The 11,568-nt window shown below is 45.5% G+C and overlaps 1 protein-coding gene across 5 annotated transcripts in view; it reads left to right on the top strand.

Annotated features, from left to right (window-relative positions):
* Window positions 1-3,549: 3,549 nt before the first annotated feature.
* Window positions 3,550-11,568, top strand: part of LOC116354813 (disco-interacting protein 2 homolog C) — a 32,193-nt gene continuing 24,174 nt past the window's right edge. For 2 of the 5 annotated variants that reach the window (XM_031796590.1, XM_031796587.1), the window contains exons 1-7: window positions 3,550-3,940; window positions 9,572-9,643; window positions 10,109-10,210; window positions 10,387-10,512; window positions 10,792-11,073; window positions 11,153-11,275; window positions 11,503-11,568. The exon at window positions 11,503-11,568 is cut by the window's right edge and continues 195 nt beyond it. In XM_031796590.1, coding sequence (XP_031652450.1) covers window positions 3,862-3,940; window positions 9,572-9,643; window positions 10,109-10,210; window positions 10,387-10,512; window positions 10,792-11,073; window positions 11,153-11,275; window positions 11,503-11,568 — 850 coding nt within the window. In that variant the 5' untranslated portion in view covers window positions 3,550-3,861. Of the gene's footprint in view, window positions 3,941-9,571; window positions 9,644-10,108; window positions 10,211-10,386; window positions 10,513-10,770; window positions 11,074-11,152; window positions 11,276-11,502 lie in introns of all 5 variants that reach the window. The other 3 variants (XM_031796586.1, XM_031796589.1, XM_031796588.1) reach the window with 2 other exon arrangements.

Here is an 11,568-nt window from a genome sequence, read left to right as displayed (position 1 = left end):
TACAGTAGCTACACTGAACACACTGGAACAGTTACAGTAACTACACTGAACACACTGGAACAGTTACAGTAACTACACTGAACACACTGGAACAGTTACAGTAACTACACTGGAACACACTGGAACAGTTACAGTAACTACACTGAACACACTGGAACAGTTACAATAACTACACTGAACACACACAACAGTTACAGTAACTACACTGGAACACACTGGAACAGTTACAGTAACTACACTGAACACACTGGAACAGTTACAGTAACTACACTGGAACACACTGGAACAGTTACAGTAACTACACTGAACACACTGGAACAGATACAGTAACTACACTGAACACACTGGAACAGTTACAGTAACTACACTGGAACACACTGGAACAGTTACAGTAACTACACTGGAACACACTGAAACAGTTACAGTAACTACACTGGAACACACTGGAACAGTTACAGTAACTACACTGGAACACACTGGAACAGTTACAGTAACTACACTGAACACACTGGAACAGTTACAGTAACTACACAGGAACACACTGGAACAGTTACAGTAACTACACAGGAACACACTGGAACAGTTACAGTAACTACACTGAACACACTGGAACAGTTACAGTAACTACACAGGAACACACTGGAACAGTTACAGTAACTACACTGAACACACTGGAACAGTTACAGTAACTACACTGGAACACACTGGAACAGTTACAGTAACTACACTGAACACACTGGAACAGTTACAGTAACTACACTGGAACACACTGAAACAGTTACAGTAACTACACTGGAACACACTGGAACAGTTACAGTAACTACACTGGAACACACTGGAACAGTTACAGTAACTACACTGAACACACTGGAACAGTTACAGTAACTACACAGGAACACACTGGAACAGTTACAGTAACTACACAGGAACACACTGGAACAGTTACAGTAACTACACTGAACACACTGGAACAGTTACAGTAACTACACAGGAACACACTGGAACAGTTACAGTAACTACACTGAACACACTGGAACAGTTACAGTAACTACACTGGAACACACTGGAACAGTTACAGTAACTACACTGAACACACTGGAACAGTTACAGTAACTACACTGGAACACACTGGAACAGTTACAGTAACTACACTGGAACACACTGGAACAGTTACAGTAACTACACTGAACACACTGGAACAGTTACAGTAACTACACAGGAACACACTGGAACAGTTACAGTAACTACACAGGAACACACTGGAACAGTTACAGTAACTACACTGAACACACTGGAACAGTTACAGTAACTACACAGGAACACACTGGAACAGTTACAGTAACTACACTGAACACACTGGAACAGTTACAGTAACTACACTGGAACACACTGGAACAGTTACAGTAACTACACTGAACACACTGGAACAGTTACAGTAACTACACTGGAACACACTGGAACAGTTACAGTAACTACACTGGAACACACTGGAACAGTTACAGTAACTACACAGGAACACACTGGAACAGTTACAGTAACTACACTGGAACACACTGGAACAGTTACAGTAACTACACTGGAACACACTGGAACAGTTACAGTAACTACACTGAACACACTGGAACAGTTACAGTAACTACACTGGAACACACTGGAACAGTTACAGTAACTACACTGAACACACTGGAACAGTTACAGTAACTACACTGGAACACACTGGAACAGTTACAGTAACTACACTGAACACACTGGAACAGTTACAGTAACTACACTGGAACACACTGGAACAGTTACAGTAACTACACAGGAACACACTGGAACAGTTACAGTAACTACACTGAACACACTGGAACAGTTACAGTAACTACACAGGAACCCACTGGAACAGTTACAGTAACTACACAGGAACACACTGGAACAGTTACAGTAACTACACTGAACACACTGGAACAGTTACAGTAACTACACAGGAACCCACTGGAACAGTTACAGTAACTACACAGGAACACACTGGAACAGTTACAGTAACTACACTGGAACACACTGGAACAGTTACAGTAACTACACTGGAACACACTGGAACAGTTACAGTAACTACACTGGAACACACTGGAACAGTTACAGTAACTACACTGAACACACTGGAACAGTTACAGTAACTACACTGAACACACTGGAACAGTTACAGTAACTACACTGAACACACTGGAACAGTTACAGTAACTACACTGGAACACACTGGAACAGTTACAGTAACTACACTGAACACACTGGAACAGTTACAGTAACTACACTGAACACACTGGAACAGTTACAGTAACTACACAGGAACCCACTGGAACAGTTACACTAAGTACAAACAGCCAGACACTGAGTGCCAAGAAGCTAAAAAGCAATGATTTCATATCAAAATGTGTTTCTGCATGAGTTTTAGATGTATTTATTTACTGTTTTATTTAGATGGGTTGTCTTGTGTGTTTATTGGTTTGTGTTGTTTTGAGTTTGGAGGGTGGGTGTCTGTTTAGAAGAGAAACATCTGAGGTGGATATTGATATGTGTACATACAACACTGTTAGCATTAACAACTTGAATTTAATTTGGAATCTGGGGTAGCTGGAGGGAGAGGGTGGGGGGTGTAGATAAAACTTCCAGTTAGCATGTCCTATGTTTGAGAGAGATTAACTGTGCAAATGCGGTTAATCGATACAGATTTTTTTTTTTTCCTGTACAGATGTAAATAATTGGACTATTATTAAATAAGTGCCTTTAATAATAAACAACGGAAAACTCTATGCTCGCTTAATTATTGTAAGGGAGCCTTCTCTTTAGTCGTAGGCTGTGGTCAGATTGGCAAAGTGGCGAGTGGGTACACCTGGAGACGGTCGCTTTCCACGGTCATGTGGTGCTGTGCTGAACTTCAGAGTTCTGTCGCTGTCTGCTTCTGTGGTGCTGAATCTCTGATCGCCGCTATTCCAGCTTGTTTGTTTAGCATACTTCGGACCTTTTCAATCATGTGACAAAATCGACACATGCTGCTGTTTTGTGTTGTGACATGCCGTGATACTATATGGAGCCTGCTGCTGTGCCTAGGGCTGATTCTTATTATGGCATTGGTTGTGGTTTCACCGTGTGACCAGCAGGTGGCAACATCACTTCATAGTCACAATAGCCATCTGTGTACAATACAATATCTTACAAAATCAGATGATGACGAGTAACCTTCCCTGAGACTTGACGACTTGAGCTGAGCTCCCAGAGCTAAGCCAAGTGGTGGGCAGACAACCTGGCTAGTGTGCTCCTTGGCTAGTCCTGGGGATTCATGTGAAGATCAAAGATCCACCAGCACGGTATTGTTGCTATAATTCAATGATATTAGATATATGCTATAATTTCCAATATGCGTGCGTGCGCGTGTGTGTGTTTGTGTGTGGAGAGGGTGTGGTGGTTGGGTAATAATACCCCCGCCTCCCACGCTGCGATCCCTATCGGTCATTCCCGGTACTGCGCCTCTCCTATCTGCGTCACGTGACATCAGTAGGAGCTGTGAAACAGCGCGAGTCTCATCATCAGCACCGCATCGCCAGGCAAGCAGCCTCGAGACCCACCGACCAACGGACCCTCAGTGGTCCCTCATCACAAATACTATAATAACGGAGAGGAGGTAGACTCCTCACGAGACCATGTCAGGGACCCGGTGAACAGACAAACAGATTTATTCTCTTTGTTCGCGTCGACGCACCGCTCGCCGCCGAGGAGGGGCCGCAGAATAGTGCTCTCTCTCTCTCTCTGGCGGAGGAGTGGGGGAAGAGGAGAAGAGAAAGCAACAGAGAGAACCGAGGTATTTTTCTACCGGATAACCTAATGGCAGAGCGCGAGGCGTCGCCGTTACCACTGGAGGTTCGCGCCCGGCTGGCGGAGCTGGAGCTCGAGCTGTCAGAGGGTAAGAACGAACCCCGTGCGCCCCGTTTTTCCGTTAACGTAGAGGAATCTCTACAGTAATGGCTCGTTCCACCCTAGACCCCCCTCCCTCTCCCCTGCTCCGCCCCTCCAGATGTTTGTCAGAGCCGCCCTCACAGTCTGCTCTAGCCGGGACGGGGTGAGGGAAGAGTGGGAGCCCACTGCGGGATTCACCCGCCTTTCTTTGTCTCTCTGGTCGTGACACATACACAGACATATGGCCCTGTGCTCGGTTCAGGTCTGAAAACTGTCTATTTGACCTTGAGAAGTACGTTTTGTCCGTGCGTCCACGGACCTGAGTGCGTGTGGTGTGTGTAGGCCTACGTGTGTGTGTCACGCTCAAACGAATGGATGTAATAATAGCGATACCGATGCAACACTGCGTGACAGGAGACGGTTCGGTGGTGTGTGTGTGCTCAGGCTCGGTGTTTTGGCCTGCACGCTCAGCAGCTGATGATGATTTCGGTTAATTTTTATGCTGACAATTGAATCTAAAATAAAATATCCGACACCGAATCTGTTAAATCACAACCAAGCGTATCCCACCAATTGAGTGCGGATATTATTTTGCCGCATGTTATATTGTCAGATAAATTACGCATTTGTGTCTGCATTATATAATGTTTACATTTTTAATCAATATACATAGTCTGCTCTATAGATTGCTGTCAACGCTCCTGGTGTATGTTGTGTGACGCGTCTAGCGGCCTGTGTGTATGTGGTTTACATGGACTCGCGTGTTAGGGACACCCTGTTGAACGCCTATAACCTTGATGTGTTGTTGTTAACGTTTTCTATTGCAGCCAGATTTACAGTATCTTATGATTGCTAGATTGTTGGTTCCCAACCCAGCTGTCCCTCCATATGCTGTTCAATCAGAGCAGAACCAGGACATGGCAGATACTGGTGGACAGTGTTTCCCCTAGGGTTTTTTTCAGCAAGGGTGGGGGCATTGCTAGTAGTGTAGCAATGCAATGACATGCTAGCTGTTCCCATTAACTTCCAGTTGTTGAGCCAACTACTTACCATTTAAAAGCTTGTCTCGTGGGCCACCGCTGCCAAATGACTAAGAGGAAACGCTGAGATAGACAGGTCCTGTATGTGGACATGGATGGATGATGACAGACACCATTGTATTAGGACAGATAGATAATGGTCTTTATCAGGTGCCACTCTGTAAAAACGTTGTTGATGTAGGCGTATCACTAAAAGCTTTATTTAAAAGATGTCTTGTGGGAGCAGCCAGAAGTGAGCGGGCAGTGGCTTTCTCTACAGGGGTTCTGTTTTTATCCAGCTCCGTTGGCAAGCTGCTCTCTTGTCAAATCAAATGACATTTTGTGGTCACATGCAGATGTTATTGCGGGTGTAGTGAAATGCTTGTGTTCCTATCTCCAACAGTGCAGTAATATCTAACAATTCACAACAATACACACATCTAAAAGTAAAAGAATGGAATTAAGAAATATATAAATATTAGATTGAGCAATGTGGGTGTGGCGTTGACTAAAATACAGTAGAATATAATACAGTAAGTAAGTAAATAACAAAAGTTTGACCGGTAGTGTATATACTGTATTTATATTCTACTGAAGCTAGTAGAGAGAATGCCAAGAGTGTGCAAAGCTGTCATCAAGGCAAAAGGTGGCTACTTTGAATAATCTCAAATATAAAATATATTTTGATTTAAAAAAAAATTGGTTACTACATGATTCCATATGTGTTATTTCATAGTTTTGATGTCTTCACTATTATTCTACAATGTAGAAAATAGTTTTAAAAAATAGAAAAACCCTTGAATGAGTAGGTGTTGTAAAAACTTTTGACCGGTAGTGTACATAGATGAGTTAAAGCAGTATGTAAACAATGTTTAAACATTATTAAAGTGTCTACTGTTCCATTATTAAAGTGACTAGTGATTCCATGTCTATGTATATAGGGCAGCAGCTTCTAAGGTGCAGGGTTGCGCAACTGGGTGGAAGCCGGCTAGTGATGGCTATTTAACAGTCTGATGGCCTTGCAGTCTCGGTCCCAGCTTTGATGCACATGTACTGACCTCGCTTTCTGGATGATATCAAATCAAATGTATTTATATAGCCCTTCGTACATCAGCTGATATCTCAAAGTGCTGTACAGAAACCCAGCCTAAAACCCCAAACAGCAAGCAATGCAGGTGTAGAAGCACGGTGGCTAGGAAAAACTCCCTAGAAAGGCCAAAACTTAGGAAGAAACCAAGAGAGGAACCAGGCTATGTGGGGTGGCCAGTCCTCTTCTGGCTGTGCCGGGTGGAGATTATAACAGAACATGGCCAAGATGTTCAAATGTTCATAAATGACCAACATGGTCAAATAATAATAATCACAGGCAGAACAGTTGAAACTGGAGCAGCAGCACGGCCAGGTGGACTGGGGACAGCAAGGAGTCAACATGTCAGGTAGTCCTGAGGCATGGTCCTAGGGCTCAGGTCCTCCGAGAGAGAGAAAGAAAGAGAGAATTAGAGAGGGCATACTTAAATTCACACAGGACACCGGATAGGACGGGAGAAGTACTCCAGATATAACAAACTGACCCTAGCCCCCCGACACATAAACTGCTGCAGCATAAATACTGGAGGCTGAGACAGGAGGGGTCAGGAGACACTGTGGCCCTATCCGAGGACACCCCCGGACAGGGCCAAAGAGGAAGGATATAACCTAACCCACTTTGCCAAAGTACAGCCCCCACATCACTAGAGGGATATCTTCAATCACCAACTTAGCGGGGTGAACAGGCCAAGGCCCGGGTGGTTGATGTCCTTGATCTTTTTGGCCTTCCTGTGACATTGGGTGTTGTAGGTGTCCTGGAGGGCAGGTAGTTTGCGCCCTGTGATGCATTGGGCAGACCGCACCACCCTCTGGAGAGCCCTGCGGTTGCAGGCGGTGCAGTTGCCGTACCAGGCGGTGATACAGCCTGACAGGATGCTCTCAATTATGCATCCGTAAAAGTTTGTGAGGGTTTTAGGGACCAAGTCAATTTCTTTTCAACCTCATAAGGTTGAAGAGGCGCAGTTGTGCCTTCTTCACCACACTATCTGGACCATTTCAGATCGTCTGTGATGTGTACGCCATGGAACATTTCACCTTCTCCCTGTATGCTGTCTTATCATTGTTGGTAATCAGACCTACTACTGTTGTGCAAACATGATGATTGAGTTGGAGGCGTGCATAGACACGCAGTCATGGGTGAACAGGAGGTACAGAAGGGGTCTGAGCACGCATCCTTGTGGGGCCCCTTTGTTAAGGATCAGCGAAGTGGAGGTGTTGTTTCTCACCTTCACCACCTGAGGCAGCCTGTCAGGAAGTCCAGGACCCAGTTGCACAGGGCGGGGTTCAGACCCAGGGCCTCGAGCTTAATGATGAGCTTGGAGGATACTATGGTGTTGAATGCTGAGCTATAGTCAATGAACAGCATTCTTACATAGGTATTCCTCTTGTCCAGATGGGATAGGGTAGTGTGCAGTGCGATGGCGATTGCATCGTCTGTGCATCTATTGGGGCGGTAAGAAAATTGAAGTGGGTCTAGGGTGTCAGGTAGAGTAGAGTTTATATGATCCTTAACTATCCTCTCAAAGCACTTCATGATGACAGAGGTGAGTGCTATGGGGCGATAGTCATTTAGTTCAGTTACCTTTGCTTTCTTGGGTACAGGAACAATGGTGGACATCTTGAAACAAGTGGGGACAGTAGACAATAGACAGATGGGCTGGCTGCGCAGACCAGCCAGCTGGTCTGCGCATGCTCTGAGGATGCGGCTAGGGATGCCGTCTGGGCCAGTAGCCTTGCGAGGGTTAACACACTTAAATGTCTTAGTCACGTCGGCCATGGAGAAGGAGCCAAAAAGTATTGTGCTACACAGTATATTATTCTCCCACCTTCCTCTCTTTCTTTCTCTGGCCCATCGAGTGACCACTCCGTGTGTGTGAGCCCTCTGGCCCAGCTCTGGACACGTGTGTGTGTGTGTGTGTGTGTGTGTGCGTGCGTGCACGTGCATGTGTGTGTGTGTGTGAGAGAGAGAGAGATGAAAGGAGATTGTAATGGATACAAAGATAAAAGGATAAACCAGAGAGTGAAAGAGATTGAGGGGGGGTACACAGAGTGATTGGCATGGCATCTCTCTCCCACTGTCTATCTGTGTGATTTTAATTTGTTCACAATGACCAATAGGGAAGGAATGCTGCTTAGACTGTAACCAATCACAGCTGGGTGTAGATGTGATTCTGAAGATCAATGTGAGTCACACAAAAACACACTTTCCAAAGGTTCTATGTTGGTTAGCAATTTTCAGCCACTTGAAGGAAAATAGAATTTTCAGTTTTATTACACATTTTCTAAATAGGAAAATGAGACATTGCTTTAGTGGTTGTGACATGGACTATAGATTCCCTCTCAGCTGTATTCATAGGTTGCACCTCCGTCACTCGGTCGTGTCATGCCATTGTTATGAATGTTCTCAAGCCGGTGCCAAAAAGTAATGATAAGCCCAATCATTCTGGACGGAGGCTAACGGCTGTTTCTTCTAAATTACACTATAGTGTCTTGGAAATACGATGACATTGCTAAAGTAGGCAGATATTTTGTAGGAAACAACTTTTCCATCATTATCATGTCATCAAATTTACTTTAAACAGATGGCAATGTTGTCATTAGCTAGCAAAGTTTGTCAAAAATAGCTAGCAATGCTAATGTTAGCTAGCTAAAATTCTTAACTAGCTAGCTAACGTTATACTCCATCTAAAGTCAATCTGGCGACATCAAAATCATGACACACGGTTTTTCTACAAATTATTTGCCTCCTTTTGAAATGTCCAAGCCACAGTAATGCACTTTTGAGAGTCTAAAACATCCAAACGAATGTTCAAAACTATATTAAGACGAAATCTGCAAACCATGAATAGTATGAAACTGAGAGACCGAGAGAAAAAGATAATTTGAAGAACAAGAGAATAGGAGAGAGAGAGAGAACGGGCATAGGGTTGTTATGAACTCTGATAATTCAGTGTGGTGTTCTCTCTCTCTCTCTCTCACACACACACACACACACACACACACATACATGCAGGGATCATTAGCCCAGTTTTCACATCTGGAAATCCAAGATGGCCACCAGGCCTTCTCCAGGAGAACGGTTGCTAGGCAACTCCCTCCCTGCTCCGCTGCGATAAGATTGGAAGATGGTGTCTCCCTGTGGACAGTGTGTGTGTGTTTGTGTGTGTGTGTGTGAGTGAGTGAGTGCAGAAACAGGAATGCTGTATCTGATCTGCAGAAAAGCCTCACAGACACACACACACACACACATGCCTGAATATCATAGCAAGGAACAGATGAGCAGATTGGACCCAGATGTTCTGGCCACTCTCCATGGTCAGATTGTGAAACACATGCTCTCGCTCTTATTCACTTGTCATTCACTCTAAAAAATAGAATGTTCTCTCACACACACTAAAGAAGTGGGTTCTGAGGCCTTGTCAAAAAACTGGGTTAACTGATACTCTTACACTCAAAACAACCTCTTTCCCTCTCCCTATCCCCCCCTCTTTCTCTCTCCCTTTCTCTATCCCCCCTCTCTCTCTCTCTGCCAGGTGACATCACACAGAAGGGTTATGAGAAGAAGCGGTCTAAGCTGATCAGGGCCTACTTCCCTCATCCTGGAGGTACATAAATACACAGTCTCTGTCCTCTAATAGAACACCAGTCTGCAGCCCATCTATTCTAGTCCCACTGAGTTTGACCCTCCTCGTTTAACCCCTGTCTCTCTCTCTTTCTCTCTCTCTCTCTTTCTCTCTCTCTCTCTCTCTCTCTCTCTCTCTCTCTCTGGGTCACACAAGACTTTGTATTACTCCAATGCGCTGAATGTAGCAGCATAATGAATATGCTGAAAGCTCGTTCCACACTGAGAATTTGGGGGGATTTTTGTATCTCTCTCCGTCTGTGACTTTGACTGTATCTTTTTGACTCGCTCATTCTTTTTCTGTCTGACTTTCCCTGTGTGTGTGTGTGTGTGTGTGTGTGTGTGTGTGTGTGTGTGTGTGTGTGTGTGTGTGTGTGTGTGTGTGTGTGTGTGTGTGTGTGTGTGTGTGTGTGTGTGTGAATGTGTGTGTGTGTGTGTGTGTGTGTAGGTATGGAGGGTATGTCTCACCGCCCCCCCTTTGCCCCCCCATCTGCTGCTCGCTTCCACAGACGGCGCTCTTCTGGAACACGTGATGAACGCTATCGTTCAGGTAAACACACACACACCTTTAACCTGACCTTAGACCAGAGTTATTCAAACTGTTGGTCAATAGACACGCCTTTAGTCAGTCCTTTCACTATAAGCATATAATATAGATCTAGATTTGGATTAAATTGACTAACATAATTCCTGCCCATCTCTCTCCAACACCATATCACCCCCTAGACGTCCACAGTGAGGCGGTGCAGGCAGTGTTAGCCAGACATGTGGAGAGCAACGTGGCAGTGCCTATGCCCTCCAAACGACGATCACTGGTGGTACAGACATCCATGGATGCGTACACACCCCCAGGTGAGACACACACACTCATACACTTATCAGGTTATGTTCAGTGATTGACTTGGGCAGGAGCCCACTATTTTAGTCCAAGTCAAGCACTGGTTATGATTATGTTAATGTTATGCTGTAGTAAAGTTGGATGAAAGTTACTGACCGTCGCTAGGCCGGTCTCCACTGTGTCATAGGGTTGGGGTTAGGTTGTGTTTTAGTTAGCTATGGGTTTTAGTTATATTGTACGAAAGTTGGATGAAGGTTACTGACCCTCACTAGGCCTGTCCCCACTGTGCTCAGACTCGTCGTCGGGCTCAGAGGAAGAGGCGGGGCCAGGCAATGACATGCCGGGAATGGAACACTGGATGACTCGCCCTGCCCACTTAGGTCCAGCCCACCTAGGCTCCACCTCCTCCTCGTCCTCGTCCACTCAGAGCGGAGGAAGTGGCAACGCAGGACGACTGGCCGACTCGCTCGCACACACACACCTCTCACACCCACACCTGGCACACGCCCACCTCACACACACACACCTGACCCAGTCACACCACGTGTCAGCTCACCACTCACAAACACACCACGGTGAGTACAACTTCACTGTGTGTATGTGTGTGTACAGGATGTGTGCGTTTATGTCTAATCTTTATGTGTGTGTCTGCAGGTATAGGGCACCTGTCTCTGAAGCGTAAGGCAGCTCTGGGCATGGCGGAGAACGGAGGCTCTCTCAGAAGATCCTGTGAGTTCGGCTCTGATATGCTGTGGCCTCCACCACTGGAGTCTGACGGTCAGTACGCACACACACACATACCTCGTTTATACATGTTCCCCACCACTGCTTTAACTCTGTCTTTCTCTTTCTGTCTCTCTCTGTCTCTCTCTCTCTTTGTCTCTGTTTCTCTCTCCTCTCTCCATCTCTTTCTGTCTCTCTCTGTCTCCTCTTTTTCTGCCTCTCTCGCTTCTCCTTTTTGTCTCTGTCTCTCTCTCTCCATCTTTCTCTCTGTGTGTGTGTAGAGAATCACTCTGCTCCTCCTGATGTGACTGGCTATTCGTCTGACTCCTCCCACTCCCGCCCCCACT

The sequence above is a fragment of the Oncorhynchus kisutch genome, linkage group LG18 (genome assembly GCF_002021735.2).
Source record: "Oncorhynchus kisutch isolate 150728-3 linkage group LG18, Okis_V2, whole genome shotgun sequence".
NCBI lineage: Eukaryota > Metazoa > Chordata > Actinopteri > Salmoniformes > Salmonidae > Oncorhynchus > Oncorhynchus kisutch.
This window is presented reverse-complemented; position numbering and strand designations above follow the sequence as displayed.